At 46.6% G+C, this 15982-nt stretch overlaps 1 protein-coding gene across 3 annotated transcripts; it reads right to left on the bottom strand.

Annotated features, from left to right (window-relative positions):
* THAP8 (THAP domain containing 8) lies at positions 1-15975 on the bottom strand. Of its 3 annotated transcripts, none has more exons than XM_043437467.1 (4): positions 15581-15975; positions 2761-2953; positions 2271-2648; positions 1-592 (listed from the first exon to the last, which is right to left on the bottom strand). In XM_043437467.1, the coding sequence occupies exons 1-4, from the start codon at positions 15898-15900 to the stop codon at positions 452-454; spliced, it is 1032 nt and encodes a 343-aa protein (XP_043293402.1). In that variant the 5' UTR covers positions 15901-15975; the 3' UTR covers positions 1-451. The 3 variants fall into 3 exon arrangements, with proteins under 3 accessions (XP_043293402.1, XP_043293404.1, XP_043293403.1); XM_043437469.1 differs by having other exon boundaries at positions 1-668; positions 2302-2648; XM_043437468.1 differs by having other exon boundaries at positions 15595-15725.
* Positions 15976-15982: the final 7 nt, after the last annotated feature.

Genomic DNA, 15982 nt, shown 5'->3' with positions numbered 1-15982 from the left:
TCACAGTCTGAAATTATATTGTTTATTAGTTCACTATTTCATCTTCTATTCAAGCAGAATTGGAGCACCATGAGGACAGGACTTTTGTCAGCTGTGTTCACTGCTGTATCCCCAGCTTGGTGCCAGGCTTGGCAAAGGGTATGAGGGGCTCTTCAGTACCAGTTACAACTCTCCCCAAGCAAACAATATTCTCCCTGCTCTGAGAATATTTTACTGACCACAAAGATTGAAGGTGGGTTTGGGACCTGGTACCCAGGGTCATCACTACTGACAGAGGTCTTGGGCCCAGGTTGGCCCTAAAGTTCAAGGGGTTCCTAGGAGGAGGTGGTGGGAGCCAGGCCTTTGAGGAAGGCAGTGCTATGCCCCAGGCATGCAGGCCAAGTCCATGTGTGATGTGTCTCTCTTCCTCTGTCTTCTGTCATCCTTCCTACGACATTATCTGTCCTGGTCCTTATGCACTGGGAGTCTGAGTGTCCAGGAGCTCAGGCTTGGTGTCCAGCGTGGGAGGTGCAGGACCATGGGCAAGGACCACAGCAATGTCAGGCCCTCCACAGATGATGGTGAAGACTTGGGATTCCTCAGGTTGAGGGAGCTGGGCCATCCCAGGGAAAGAAGTAGTAGAGATGGGGGACACAGGGAAGTAAGAGGAGGGGAGGAGGGAAGGAAGAAGTGGGGGCAGGGGGAGAAACCATGAGGAACAGGGAGGGGAGGGGGGAGGGGGGTGTCAGAAGACAGACAGAGACATGGGCAGAGAGAGAGGTGAGAACCAGAGAGACATTCAGGAGGGAATGAAGCGGTATGGGAAAACAGGGACAGAGATGAGGGGGGACAGAGACATGGAGAGACAGGTATGGGGGTGTGGGAGAAATGCAGGGATAGACAGGGACATGGGTATGGGGGATAGACAAAGAAGCAGATAAAGAGAGACACAGGGAAATGGGGAGATAAATGGGATGACAGAGAAATTGGGGGGGTGTGCAGAAAGACAAAGATGAATGTGGGAGAGAGAAGAAGAGATTGAGAAACAGGAATGGAAGAGGGGCAGGGGAGGCAGAGAGAGAGACACACACTGTCAGCCCAGGGGCCCTGGCAGGCTCCATGAAGAGCCTCAGGCCTGAGTCTGCGTTCTGTGCTCGCCACTCCCCCACCAGCATGTCCGTCTGGTGCATGGCTGGTTCAGGCCACAGCCTCAAACACAGGGCCTCCAGGGACGGCCACTGCAGCTCCAGCTGACTGCTACCGTCTGGGGACATGAACCCAGTGCTGCTACATCTGCTGAGCCTTCGGGAAAGGCCAGAAAATATGTTAAAGCATTACTGAGGCCAAACGAATGGTATCTTTGGGCCAGGTCCACCCCACTGGCTGTCAGGTGAGGATATCTCAGCTACAGAGGCACCTCGGGGGCTTTCGGAAACTCCTCCCCACCTCCCTTTTCCAAGCAGGAACAAGAGCCCCAGGACCTCAAGTTTGCCCCTGGGGTTTTAAGCAGGAAAAAGGCTTGGCCAATTTTTGATTTTTAAAGACATGATCCTCTCCACTTCCCACCCCAGAAAATACTCAGCAGTAAAATACAGGGGCAAAGGGCCTTAGATAGGGTCAGGGAAACTCTAGTATAGAGCTGCAAACCCAAGCTCTATAGGGGCCATGCCCAGAGGTCTCCAACAGAAGCGCACAGGCCTCCTCTGGGGCAGGACAGCTGAATTTGGATCCTGGCTCTGCAACTTACTGGCTGCCTGGCTTTGGGCAAGTTACACTGTACTTCAGTTTTTCATATGGGAAATAGGGACTGTCAACATCAAGGTCAAGTGAGTTTTCATTAAGTTATTAACTGTGTCTAAAAGAGAGTATGTGTGTATGCTAAGTCACTTCAGTCCTGTCTAACTCTGTTCAACCCTATGGACTGCAGCCTGCCAGGCTGCTCTGGCCATGGGATTCTCCAGGCAAGAACAGTGGCATGTGTTGCTGTCCCCTCCTCCAGGGGATCTTCCCGACCCAGGGATCCAACCCACATCTCTTACATCTCCTTCATTGGCAGGCAGGTTCTTTACCTCTAGTGCCACTTGGGAAACCCCCTAGAAGAGAATAGGGGGGCTTAAGTATTATTTAAAAAGGGAACAGCCACTACTCAGTTTCTGCCCATAGTTGCTTGGCATTGCCAGATTGATTTTTTTCATGGCAGCAATTTGGAAACCGGGTGATACGTTGTGACTTTTCAACTCTGGACTCTAGACGGAAACACCGGGGCTGTGTGGGCCAGGCGGGGCACTCACCGCACACAGCCGGCCCCAGTGCACCCGCGCCTGTAGCTGCCGCGCCAGCTGCTCCAGAGCCCGCAGCCGCGCCTGGTGCTGCTCGTGGCGCCGCTGGAGCCTCCGCACCCGCCGCTGCAGCGCGCCCAGCGCCGCGCCCAGCCCGGCCCGGGGGTGCTGGGCTGATGCTCTAGGGCGCAGCCCCGCGGGAGCCGGCGGAAGCGACAGGGGCGTCAGGAAAACGGTGGCTGGAGCCTCGGGGGCCCCGGAGGCTGGCCCCAGCATCAAGAGCTGTACGGGCCCAGGGGCCGGGACGGCGGGGCCTGGGGCCAAGGATGGGGTCGCCTGCAGAGGCGGAGGCACGACGGGTTTCTCCGTGCTTCGGGAACTCTGCTGCCTCTGGAAGACAAGGCGCGGGGTGGCGGACATCAGGGCCAGACTCCAAGGGGAAATTCCTCAGGCGGGGAGGGCTGGGGATCCGACTCCAGCGACGGGGCTTCCCCGAGCTCACCTGGGCGGGCGGCGCTCGGGAGAAGATGGAGGGCACGGCGTCGGGTCGCAGGTAGCGCACGCCCCAGCGCCACTGGAAGCAAGAGGGGGCGAAATGCTCGCTGCACAAGTGCTGGTGGCAGCTGGGCACCCAGTGCTCACGGCCCATGTGCCTCAGCCAGGCCTGCAGCCGGGGGCCGTCCTTCAGCGGGAACCTGCGAGGGGGCGAGGGCAGCGATGTCAGGTCCAACCCCGCCCCCACCGCCCCGCCCCACCCCCCCGCAACCGCCAGCACGCGCACACCGAGAGCCTTGAGTGCCAAACCTCTGCCTCCCCCGGGGCAGAGTCTGGCCATGCCTCCCAACCAGGTTGTGTGTGTGTGTTTGTGTGTGTGTGGGGGGGGGGGGGGTGGTTATTCACTCTGTCCTGTCCGACTCTGCAACCCCACGGACTGTAGCCTACCAGGCTCCTCTGTCCATGGGATTCTCCAGGCAAGAATACTGGAGTGGGTAGCCATGCCCTCCTCTAGGGATCTTCCCCACCCAGAGATAGAACCTGGGTTTCCAGATTCTTTACTATCTGAATCACTAGGGAAGCCCATCTCTGCCTCTACCCATATCTAATTTTTTTGCTCCCATCTTGTGGCTGGTAAAGAATCCGCCTGCAATGTGGCAGACCTGGGTTCGATCCCTGGGTTGTGAAGATCCCCTGGAGAAGGGAAAGGCTACCCACTGCAGTATTCTGGCCTGAAGAATTCCATGGACTATATATAGTTCATGGGGTCGCAAAGAGTCTAAGAGACACAACTAAGCGACTTTCACCTTCATCTTTTAAACACCCAGCATCAGCCCACCTCTCCCACATCTGTTGTTGTCTGTCCCCCAAAGCCTCCAAACTCCTTCCTGGTCTCTCTTCCATGGCCACTCTCCCCTCCCCACTAATCTGTTCCTCCACAGGACCCTAAGGGAGCAGTTAACAAAATCGGACAAATCTAGAATGTGGGAGATCCTATATTCATGAGGCTAGGGGTGGGGTTATAGATTAAAGGAGATTTAAGAAACATCAACACAAAAGCAGATCTGGGCTTCCTCTGCAACCAACCGTTCTGTAAAAAGACATTTTAATCCAGTTGGGGGAAACTGAACATGAATTGGTTATTAGATAATTGTAAGAAGTTAATTTTGCTAGGTGTGATTATTACACTGATTTAAGCTTCTAAAATAGTCATCTGTTGGAAAAATATTCTGAAATATTTATGAATAAAAGACTGGAATTTACTTTAAAATACTGCATTAAAGATGTACGTGGGAGGAAGGTGGAAGAAAAAGATTAGTGAAATGTTGACTACTGGTGTAACTGAGTGATAGATACATGAGGAGTCATTTAAACAACACTATTTCTTGTGTATGCTTGAAAACATGTCAAAAAGTTTTTAAACAACAAAAAATTACCTGATTAAAAAATGGGCAAAGGGCTTGAATAGACTCTAAAGAAGCTACAAATGGCAACCAGCATATGAAAGATGTTCAACATCATTTATCATTAGGAAAGTACCAATCAAAACCACAAGATATTGCCTTGTAACCATTAGAATGACTACTATATTTACAAAAAAAAAAGAAAATAACAAGTATTGACAAGAATATGCAGAATCTGGAACCCTGTGTGCTGTTGGTAGGAATGTAAAATGGAGAAGCCTCTATGATATGGTAGTTCCTCAAAAAACTGAAAACAGTATTACCATATGATCCAAATCCCACTTCTGGATAAAGACCCCCCCCCCCAATAAAACTTTAAAGCAGGGTCTCAAAGAGATATTTGCACACTCATGTTCATAACATCATTATTTACAATAGCCAGGAGGTGGAAGAAACCCAAGGGTCCATCAACAAATGAATGTTTTAACAAAAGGTGGAATATATATATATATATATATATATATATATATATACACACACACACACATATACATACACTAGATATATATATACACAATACACACACACACAATGAAATATTCCTCAGCCTTAAAAAGGAAAGAAATTCTGGGACTTTCCTGAGAGTCCAGTGGTTAAGACTCTACGCTTCCACTGCAGGGGGCATGGGTTCTATCTCTAGTCAGGAAACTAAGACCCCACATGCTGGGCAGTGCAGCCAAAAAAAAAAAAGAAGGAAAGAAATTCTGACATATGTTATATAACATGGATGAACCTTGAGTACATTATGGTAAGTGAAATAAACCAGTCACACAAAAAAAAGTCCTAATACTGTATGATTCCACAATACTTTCTAGAACCAACATCAAAAAAGATGTCCTTTTCATCATAGGGGAATGGAATGCAAAAGTAGGAAGTCAAGAGATACCTGGAGTAACAGGCAAGTTTGACTTTGGAGTACAAAATGAAGCGGGGCAAAGGCTAACAGAGTTTTGCCAAGAGTACACATTGGTCATAGCAAACACCCTCTTCCAACAACACAAGAGATTACTCTAGACATGGACATCACCAGATGGTCAATACTGAAATCAGACTGATTATATTCTTTGCAGCTGAAGATGGAAAAGCTCTATACAGTCAGCAAACACAAGACCAGGAGCTGACTGTGGCTCAGATCATGAGCCCCTGATTGCAAAATTAAGACTTAAATGAAGAAAGTAGGGAAAACCACTAGGCCATTCCAGTATGACCTAAATCAAATTCCTAATGATTATTCGGGCTTCCCTGATAGCTCAGTTGGTAAAGAATCCCCCTGCAATGCAGGAGACCCCAGTTGGATTCCTGGGTCAGGAAGATCTGCTGGAGAAGGGATAGACTACCCACTCCAATATTGTTGGGCTTCCCTTGCGGCTCACCTGGTAAAGAGTCTGCCTGCAATGCGGGAGACCTGGGTTCGATCCCTGGGTTGGGAAGATCCCCAGGAGAAGGGAACGGCTACCCATTCCAGTATTCTGGCTTGGAGAATTCCATGGACTGTATAGTCCATGGGGTCGCAAAGAGTCGGACACGACTGAGCAACTTTCACTTTCACTATGATTATTCAGTGGAAGTGATAAATAGATTCAAGGGATTAGATCTGAGAGAGTGCCTGAAGAACTACGGATGGAGGTTTGTAACAGTGACCAAAACCATCCCTAAGAAAAAGAAATGTAAGTAGACAAAATGGTTGTCTGAGGAGGCCTTACAAATAGCTGAGAAGAGATGAGAAGTGAAAGGCAAAGGAGAAAGGAAAAGATATACCTATTTGAATGCAGAGTTCCAAAGAATAGCAAGGAGAGATAAGAAAGTCTTCTTAAGTGAACAATGCAAAGAAATAGAGGAAAACAATACAATGGGAAAGACTAGAGATCTCTTCAAGAAAATTAGATATATCAAGGGAATATTTCATGCAAAAATGGGCACAATAAAAGACAGAAACAGCAAGGACTTAACAGAATGAAATGATATTAAGAAGAGGTGGCAAGAATACACAGAAGAAGTGTACAAAAAAGGTCTTAATGACCCAGATAACCACAATGGTGTGGTGACTCACCTAAAGCCAGACATCCTGGAATGTGAAGTCAAGCGGGCCTTAGGAAGCATCACTATGAACAAAGCTAGAGGAGGTGATGGAATTCCAGATGAGCTATTTCAAATCATAAAAGATGATGCTGTTAAAGTGCTGCACGCCACAGTCCAACTTGGAAAACTCAGCCGTGACCACAGCACTGGAAAAGGTCAGTTTTCATTCCAATCCCAAAGACAGGCAATACCAAAGGATGTTCAAACAATGGCAGAATTGTGCTCATTTTGCATGCTAGCAAAGTAATGCTCAAAATCCTTCAAGTTAGGCTTCAATGGTACGTGAACCAAGAACTTCCAGATATACAAGCTGGATCTAGAAAAGGGACAGGAACCAGAGATCAAATTGCCAACATCTGCTGGATCACAGACAAAGCAAGAGAATTCCAGGAAAACATCTGCTTCACTGACTACACTAAAGCCTTTGACTGTGTGGATCACAATAAACTGTGGAAAATTCTTCAAGAGATGGAATACCACAGTGAAGGACAGTCCTGGTGTGTTGTAGTCCATTATGTCGCAAAGAGTTGGATACAACTCTTTGTAGTTGGATACAGCTAAGCGACTGAACAACAACAACTTATCTGTCTCCTGAGAAACCTGTATGCAGGTCAAGAAGCAACAGTTAGAACCAGACCTGGAACAATGGACTACTTCAAAATTGAGACAGGAGTACAACAAGGTTGTATACTGTCATCTTGCTTATTTAACTTATATGCAGAGTGCATCATGTGAAATGCTGGATGAAATGAATCATAAGCTGGAATCAAGATAGCTGAGAGAAATATCAATAACCTCAGATATGCAGATGATACCACTCTAACAGCAGAAAGTGATAAGGGTTAAAGAGAACCGTGAAAAAGCTGGCTTAAAACTCAACATTCAAAAAATTAAGATCATGGCATCTGGTCCAATCACTTCATGGCAAATAGAAGGGGGAAAAGTGAAAGTAGTGGCAGATTTTATTTTCTTGGGCTCCAACATCACTGCAGACAGTGACTGCAGCCATGAAATTAAAATGTGCTTGCTCCTTGGAAGGAAGGCTATGACAAACCATACACAGCATATTAAAAAGCAAAGACATCACTTTGCTGACAAACGTCCACATAGTCAAAGCTATGGTTTTTCCAGTAGTCATGTCTGGATGTGAGAGTTGGACCATAAAGAATGCTGAGCGCTGAAGAATTGATACTTTCGAATTGTGGTGCTGGAGAAGACTCTTGACCTTGGACAGCAAGGAGATCAAACCAGTCATTCCTAAAGGAAATCAACCCTGAATATTCATTGGAAGGACTGATGCTGAAGCTGCAGCTCCAGTATTATGGTCACTGACGTGAAGAGCCAACTCACTGGAAAAGACTCTGATGCTGGGAAAGGTTGAAGGCAAAAGGAGGAGGGTGCAGCAGAGGATGAGATGGTTAGATAGCTTCACCGATGCAATAAACATAAATCTAAGCAAACTCTGGGAGATAGTGAAGGAGAAAGAAGTCTATTGTGCCACTGTCCATTGGGTCACCAAGAGTCTGACAAGACTTAGAGAATGAACAACAACAAATATGATTCCACTTATATGGGGTATCCAAAGTAATCAAACTCATAGCAACAGAAAGTAGAATGGTGTTGCCAGGGGCTCGGGGAGGGGTAGGAAAATTCGAGTTCTTTTTCAATGGGTTTCAGGTTTGCAAGATCAAAGAGTCTGGAGATTGGTTGCTCAAAGATGTGAATATGTTTCATATTAATACTGCTGAACTTAAAAATGGTTAAGATGGTAGATTTTGTGTGTATTTTACCACAATTAAAACTTTAAGCAATTTTAATTTTTAAAAAAATGAACTAAATTAAAAATGAACTAAATAAAATTCCCAGTGGGAGCGGGTGGGGATTATCTGATAAGGTACCCTCTACAGGCCTACTACTTCTGTGTCTATAGAAGTAGTGCCACCTGTCAACTGGTGCCATTGTCCCCAATGTCTCTTTCTGTCCTCTTTTATAGTGATACACTCTGTTTAGACCTGGGTTCAAGACTGTCCACAATAAAGACCTCATTTCCCAGCTTCATTTGCAGCTAGGGTGGCCCCATCATTAAGCTCTGGCCAGCTGATCCCATGGCAGCTGCCAGAAATTGTGAGGTTTAAAATAAAAGGTTTATTTTAAGCTGCTCAATGTTATGAAGCATTAGATAACTAATAGTTATCCACATCCCCCCTTCACAAAGTCTTCCACAAGGTGACATTATTTACTTAATATTTTTTCTTAAAACTGAGCAATTTTATAAGTTAGAGGAGAAATGTCATATGACATCCCTTATATGTGGAATCTAAAAAGAAATGATACAAAATGAACTTACTCACAAAACAGAAAGAGAATGAACTTATGGTTGCCTGTACACACTGCTATATTTAAAATGGATAACCAACAAGAATCTACTGCATAGCACAGGGAATTCTGCTCAATGTTCTGCCCCAGCCTGGATGGGAGGGGAGTTTGGGGGAGGATGGATACATGGATAGGTGTGGCCGATTCCCTTAGCTGCTCACCTGAAACAATCACAACCTTTTAATTGGTGACACCCCAATACAAAATAACAAGTTTTTTAAAAATTGACCAACTTTAAGTAGTAAACAAAGATACCTAAAAGAAACTTTTATGTATCTTTAAATCACAATTGAAAATGGAACATCAGTATCAATTCCATAAATAGGAGTTAACCATAAAAACACCTGGATATCTTTACAGGCTGAGGGCTGTAAGGTCTGTACCCTCTTTCTTAAAAAGGAAGAGTAAGGAGTGTTAGAAAGTAGGGGACAGTACCATCCGTAGAAGACAAGATAAATAAACTCAAACATATGCACACAAAAGAACACTATGAGCTCTAAAGTAAGTTGGAGGCACTGTATGAACTGACATGCTATTTTTAGGCATATATTATGTGAAAAAAAGGTTCCAAATGGAGTACACCAGCTTTCAGTAATTGTGGTAGGCTGAGTAATAGTCCCACAAAAGACATCCTTGTCCCAATCCTGGACGCTGTGAATACTGCATTTCATGACAAAAGATGTGATAAAGGATCCTGAGATGGGGAAATTATCGGAGATAATCCGTGTTGGTCCTCCATGCAATTACAAGTTGTTTTTTTTTTTTTTAATTTTTTGGCATACCACATGGCATGTGGGATCTTAGTTCCCTGACTAGGGATCGAACCCCTGTCCCCTGTAGTGGAAGCACAGAGTCTTAACCACTGGACTGCCAGGGAAGTCCTACAAGTAGTCTTCTAAGAGGGAAATGGAAGAATATATCATTACCACAGACAAAAGAGGAGAAGGCAATGTCACCACAGAGGCAGAGATTGGGATGATGTGGCCACAAGCCAAGAAATGCCTGCAGACACCAGAAACTGGAAGATTGAGGAACAGATTTTCTCCTAGAGCCTCCTGGGGAATGCAACCCTGCTGACACCTTGATTTTGGCCCAGTAAAACCAACCTGGATTGTGAGAGCATAATTCTTATTGTTTAAAGCCACCAGCAGTTTGAAACAGCAGCCACAGGAAACTAAGCAACATATACTGTATTTGTATAAAGAAACACTGGGAAAGCCACATAAGACACTAAAGAGGCCACCTTTGGGGAGGTGGTGGACGGGATGCACTGAGGTTGGTCGTGGGGTGCAGAGCAAGACTCCTCAGGCAAAAGGCAGACAGTGGTGGGTAGCTGGTCAAAGAGGACTGAGGGCGGACTCAGAGGGGAGCCATGGCAGCCAAAGAGAAGAACCCAGGGCACAAAGCCAGGAACTCTGGCTGCTGCACTTCCCTCAGCCTCCATCTGAGATCCAGCTGCTCTCACCAGCCTCATTCTGCCTGGACGTGAAATCCCCCTGTAATAGCACGACCCACCTGCTCCTGGGCAGAGACTGCCAAAGGATTATTCCATATCCACTCTCTGCTTCTTCCTTACTAACAAACTCCAACTTTTTTGAGGCCATAATGTGCTCTGTTAAATGACTGTTTCCTGGGTTCCTTTGCCATAGTGGGGACATGCAATTAAGTCCTGGCCAATGAATATTTCCATGTTGGGTGAGACATCTGAGATGGTACCTTAAATGTGGAAGCAACCTCAGATGGAATCAGAAGCAGCTCAAGGGTTAAAGGAGGAAAGGAATATCATTAAAAAACCTCTTCCTAATTTGGTCTTATTTTTATTCTCTTTTGTCCCTCTGGATAGCAACATCTATAATAGGAAATGTCCCTCTCTAAAAATCTACCTTAAGTGGACAGCCAATCTTTTTTTGTATATAGCAATATTTTAGTCTTAGTTGGCCATTCTAACTTAGTCTTTCTTATTTAGTCTTTGGTTAGCCATTCTATCTAGAGCACTGCTAGTTCTGTTTTTCCTTACTAACATAATTCAAAATGTCATCAGGGTGGTTAAAGGCCTATCAAAAAGACTACATTTCCCAGCATCCTTTGCAGTTGCAATGCCCAATGATGAAGAATCATTGGGTGGGATTTCTGGGAAGGCTTTGTGAAGTGGACCAGCTTGGTTTAGAGTTGAGTCCCTTTTACTCTTCCTCCTTTCCCTTTTCTCCCTACCAGAAATGGTAGGGCATGATGGTTGGCAGCTGGAGGATGGATATGAAAGACAGGACCTTCATCCCTGATGACTGTGGAGCTGCCACATCAGTGCTGGTCTGCCGACCTACATACTTGCTTTATATGAGAGAAAAACAAACCTTGCATAGACTGAATTATTGTTCAAAACATTTGCTACCATTGCCAACATGGAAACACATTTCCACTCCACTGACCTGATGCTGCTGTAGACTTGCCAAAGCAGTTAAAGTGACATGGGCCACTTCAAAGTACACAAGTTACCAGGAGCCACTGGGTGACTTCTCCCCACTGTATCTTTTTCCCCCTCCCACAAGATCAGCAACATTCCACCTAGGGGCAGTTCCTCCATCCCAGGCCCCTAATTAAGATACAGTAGAGAAGTGCCATCAATGGTCTGCCAAGCACATTAATCTGAGTGAGAAATAAACCTTTGTTGCAGTAAGCTATTGAGTTTCGGTGAGTTTGTTACTGTAGCATAACTCAGCCAGATTGACTCCTACAGACCCCATAATTTGGTTAAGCCACTATTATTTCAGGACTTTTTTTAACTGCCAGACAGATGCAATTCATACCTGATAGACACCCCATAGACACCCACCCCCATGAGATGACTGTCATTTGTTCCTGTGTGCTGAAAGGGTCTCAAACACAACTAATGGATGTTTCCTTTGGCATCCTGGCAGGAATTTCAAGTTATTTCCCAGTACTTTGCTCATTGTTTCACCTTGTTCCTTCTAGCATTCATGCCCTCTAGAATCTGCTTTGGAGCCTACTTCTCATCAAACTCTTAGCTAAATGGCTTCCGCAAGAGTGATTCAGGGTTGGGCCTCGAGGTGGAAATGGGTCAGCCTGTGTGAGGAACAGCCTGGCAGCCACTGGTGGAGATTTCAACAACACAGATGTGAACTGATTTTTATTTTTCCCCACACCAAGCAGCTTGTGGGATCTTAATTCCCCAAGCAGGGGTTGAACCCGGGCCCTTGGCAGTGAAAGCATGGAGTCCTCACCAGTAGACCACCGGGGAATTCCCTGAACTGATTTTCCTATGTTCCCCTGGCTGCCGTGTACAGTCATGATTGTTCTCATTATTACGTGTGAAGACCTTGGAACAGTACCTGGCCTACAGTAGGTGCTCTCTAAGTTTTTACTGTTGTTGCTGTAAGGGAAGCAAGAGCAGAAGTAGGGAGACCAGCAAGCAACTATAACAGCATCTCATTAAGAGACAATGACAGGGACTTCCCTGGTGGTCCGATGGTTGAGACTTCGCCTTCCAATCCAAGGGGCCTGGGTGTGATCCCTGGTCGGGGAGCTGAGCTAAGATCCCACATGCCTCATGGTCAAAAGACAAAACAGAAGCAATATTGTAACAAATTCAGTAAAGACTTTACAATGGTCCACATTAAAAAAAAATCTTAAAAGAGACTGACAGCCTGGACTGCACTGTGATAGCAGAGGTGATAAGAAGTAGTCAGACTGGGAAGGTGGTGGGCTTTTTCCTTTCCTTATTTCCTAATAGTTTAGTGAGGATTCTGTCATTGGCATTTGTAACTGTATTTCCAAAGAGTTAGGGGTTTTGTTGTGATTGTTGCAGGATGGGGAGTGTCAGAGGGTAGAGTTAAAGCATGGATTAATGGTATAGACTAGGGGCAGTGGTGCTGAAGAAAAGAGGATCAGTTTGTGTCCTCAGTTCGTCAATGACTGACCCTACACCTTTCCATGAGCTCTGTCAGGGCAGGAACAAGAGGTGTCAGTGTCCCGTGTGTCCAGCAGGGGCTTGCTTACTACAGGAGACACTCAAAGTTGCTGAATTAATAAATGGTGTCAAGTGGCACCAGTGGTAAAGAGCCCACCTGCCAATGCAGGAGACATAAGAGATGTGGATTGGGCCCTGGGTCAGGAAGATCCTCTGGAGGAGGGCACACAACCCACTCCAGTATTCTTGCCTGGAGAATCCCATGGACAGAGGAGCCTGGCAGGCTACAGTCCATAAGGTCACAAGAGTCTGACACAACTGAAGCAACTTAGCACGCACATGCACGTCAGAGTGATACATTTTAAAAAGCAAGTCTGGACATGTTGATTCAGGTCCAAAGACCACTCTACTCTCCTCCTACCCTGAAACAGGGTCCCTCAAAGGATAGCTGGGGTGTGGAGTTCTGGGTTTCCTGGGAAGCTCATATGAGACACATTCACATAATTAACCCAACAAATATTTACTAAGCACTATGTGCCAGGCACTGTTCTGGGTGATAGAGACACAACAGGGAATAAGACAGACAAAAATCCCTGCCTTCAGGAAGCTGACATTTTAATGGAAGAGACAATAAACGGATATATTGGTTGACCAAAAAGTTCGTTTGGCTTTTTCTATACAATCTTGTGGAAAAACCCAAATGAACTTTTTGGCCAACCCAATATTAAACATGTAGTATGCCAGACAGTGTTAAGGTTAAAGGGAAAAATAAAGCAGGAAGCGAGTAAAGAAAATATGTACGTACTGGGAGAGGGTTATCATTTTACAGAGTAGTGGTCATAAAGGGAAGAACTTTCCATGCAAAGGCCCTGGGGCAAGAATGTGCCTGGCATGCTAGAGGAACATCAAACAGGCAGTGACACTGGCATGGAATGAGTAAGGGGCGGGAGAGAGGAGATAAGGCCAGACAGGGGGGATCTAGTGCCTGTAGGGCTTCGTAGGCCTGCTTTCTGCCTGCTCCAGCCTCACCTTCTTGTCTTTTATACAGTCAGGTGGGAGCCAGGGGAGGCATCTGAGCCCTGATCTGACTCGGGGGGTTACCAGTCCCCTGTGACTGCATGTGGAAAACAGACTGTGGGAGCAGCTTGTCAAATGGAGAGCCGACTAAAATAGTGCAGTCAGGAGGTGGCCAACGCCAGGGTGGGGGCAAAGATGGGGACAGAAGTGGTCAATTCTGGATAGACTTTAAAGGAAGAGCCTGGACTTCCCTGGTGGTCCAGTGGTTAAGAATCCACTTGTCAATGCAGAGGACAGAGGTTCAACACCTGGTCCGGGAAGGTTCCACATGCTTCAGAGCAACTAAACCTGTGGCGCACAACTACTGAGCCCACTCACACAACTACTAAAGCCCCCACACCCTGGCGCCCATGCTCTGCAAGTGAAGCCACCACAATGAGAAGCCTGGGTACCACAACTAGAGAGTAGCCCCCACTCACCTCAACTAGAGAAAGCCTGTGTGCAGCAATGAAGGCCCAGTGCAGCCAAAAATAATAATGAATTAAAAAAAATTTTTTTTAAGGGAATGCCAACAGGGTTTGCTGATGGACCAGATGAGGAATGTGTCCTGGCCCATTTAGACTAAGGCCACCAGGGACAAACCTGGAGTCTAATAAAGTCAGGCTTATTTACCTTGGCAATAAGTGAACTGCACACCAGAGGTACTGTGGGGAATTTCATCAAACAGAGGAAAATAATTACTATTGGGGTTTGCATGCTAAGTCGCTTCAGTCGTGTCCGACTCTGTGACGCTATGGACTGTAGCCTGCCAACCTCCTCTGTCCATGGGATTCTCCAGGCAAGAATAGGGAGTGGACTGCTTGTGCCCTCCTCCAGGGAATCTTCCTGACCGGGATCAAACCCAGGTCTCTTACATACCCTGCATTGACAGTTGGGTTCTTTACCATTAGCGCCACCTGGGAAGCCTCATTATTGGGGTTTGGAGGATGGGTAAAGTTTAGATGAAATGTAAGTGAAACAGTGTTTGGATAAGATCAAAGCAGACCAGAACTGTGCATAAACGGATCAATATCAGACCTGGATTGCAAAGTGGGCCCAGGGTCTGTGTCCTTAGAAGCAATAAAGTTTGGGTAGATGTGAACTACTGTGTTCAGAAACCCCTTACCTGAAGTTCTGAACCTGGACTATAAATCAAGGCTGCTTCTCTGTGTCAAGCGACCTAACTTCTCCAGGCCTTAAGTAAGATGTTTCATTCCTACTGATGTAATTTCAAACAGCAAAGTTTGCGATAGCCTATGCTTTTAGAGAACAAAGCTTCTTAATAAAAAAGCAGTAGTCGCTTAAAGAAGGGAAGTTTTGCTACTTCACATCTGCAGCACGTTCCTGAGAAAATTTTTTTCCGATTAACTCTTCAGCCAGCTTTTTCCATCTCTGTCATCCCACCTAAATAAATTAGAAGGCAGGGATTTTGGGTTTGTTTTAAAAATTTAAGCTAAGTTTTACTTTCTCAGGTGTGAGAAAAAAGTAAAGTTGGTTCTAAGCACTTCTAGCCTGAAAGACAGTAAAGGATGAAAAGTTATTAGATAGGAAAACTTATGGCAGGTTCTGGGAGAGACAGTCAGGAGGTCGGTTTCGGAACTTTTGAGTTTGAGATGCCTCAAATTCGTGGGGATGGCGAGTAGGCAACTGTAAGCTCTTTCTGAGCCTGGACCAACTTCATTCCTCTACACAGCCCTCCCTTTCCTCCGTTCGCCCCGCTCACTACCTGCAGTTAATCGTCTATCCCTGCTGTATCATACCTTTGCACGTTTACATGTACCGTGTTTACTGCAACTAACCCTGCTTCCAAATACCTGCAACCTAGACCAGGAGCGCTGCGCCGCAGCATTTATGCTCGGGCCCCGCCCCACATTGCCCCGCCCTTGGGCCCCGCCTCCCTGTAAGCCCCGCCCCTCGCTTGCGCTCACTTGTAGAAGCTCACCGGGCGGTTGTCCGCGCCCAGCTGGCCCGCAGTGTTGGAGCAGTTCGGAGCCCGGCAGTACTTGGGCATGGCTGTCCAGCCCAACTGGGTTTTGCCCGGTCTGCAGCCGCACTTTGATCCTCGCCAGGCGCCGCCGAACCCCGCCCCACCCGCGCGCTTGTCGCCTGCCTCACGTGACGGCCCTTGGGTCCTCGTCACATGCGGGGGGAAGGAAAGCTGCGCCTGCGTATTACGCGCCAGACTGCGTTGCCACATCACGTGGCAAGTGAATAAAGTAAAACCGGCTCTGAGCCGCCGGGACTTCATCACGTGTTGGGGGAAGAGGTGGCGTCAAGACCTTTCTGAGTCTGCGCCAACTCTTCAGTCTTTCTCAGCTCCACCCTAGCTT

The sequence above is a fragment of the Cervus canadensis genome, chromosome 18, assembly GCF_019320065.1.
Source record: "Cervus canadensis isolate Bull #8, Minnesota chromosome 18, ASM1932006v1, whole genome shotgun sequence".
Classification (NCBI taxonomy): domain Eukaryota; kingdom Metazoa; phylum Chordata; class Mammalia; order Artiodactyla; family Cervidae; genus Cervus; species Cervus canadensis.
Note: the sequence above shows the minus strand (reverse complement) of the source record. Positions and strands in the feature narration are given on the sequence as shown.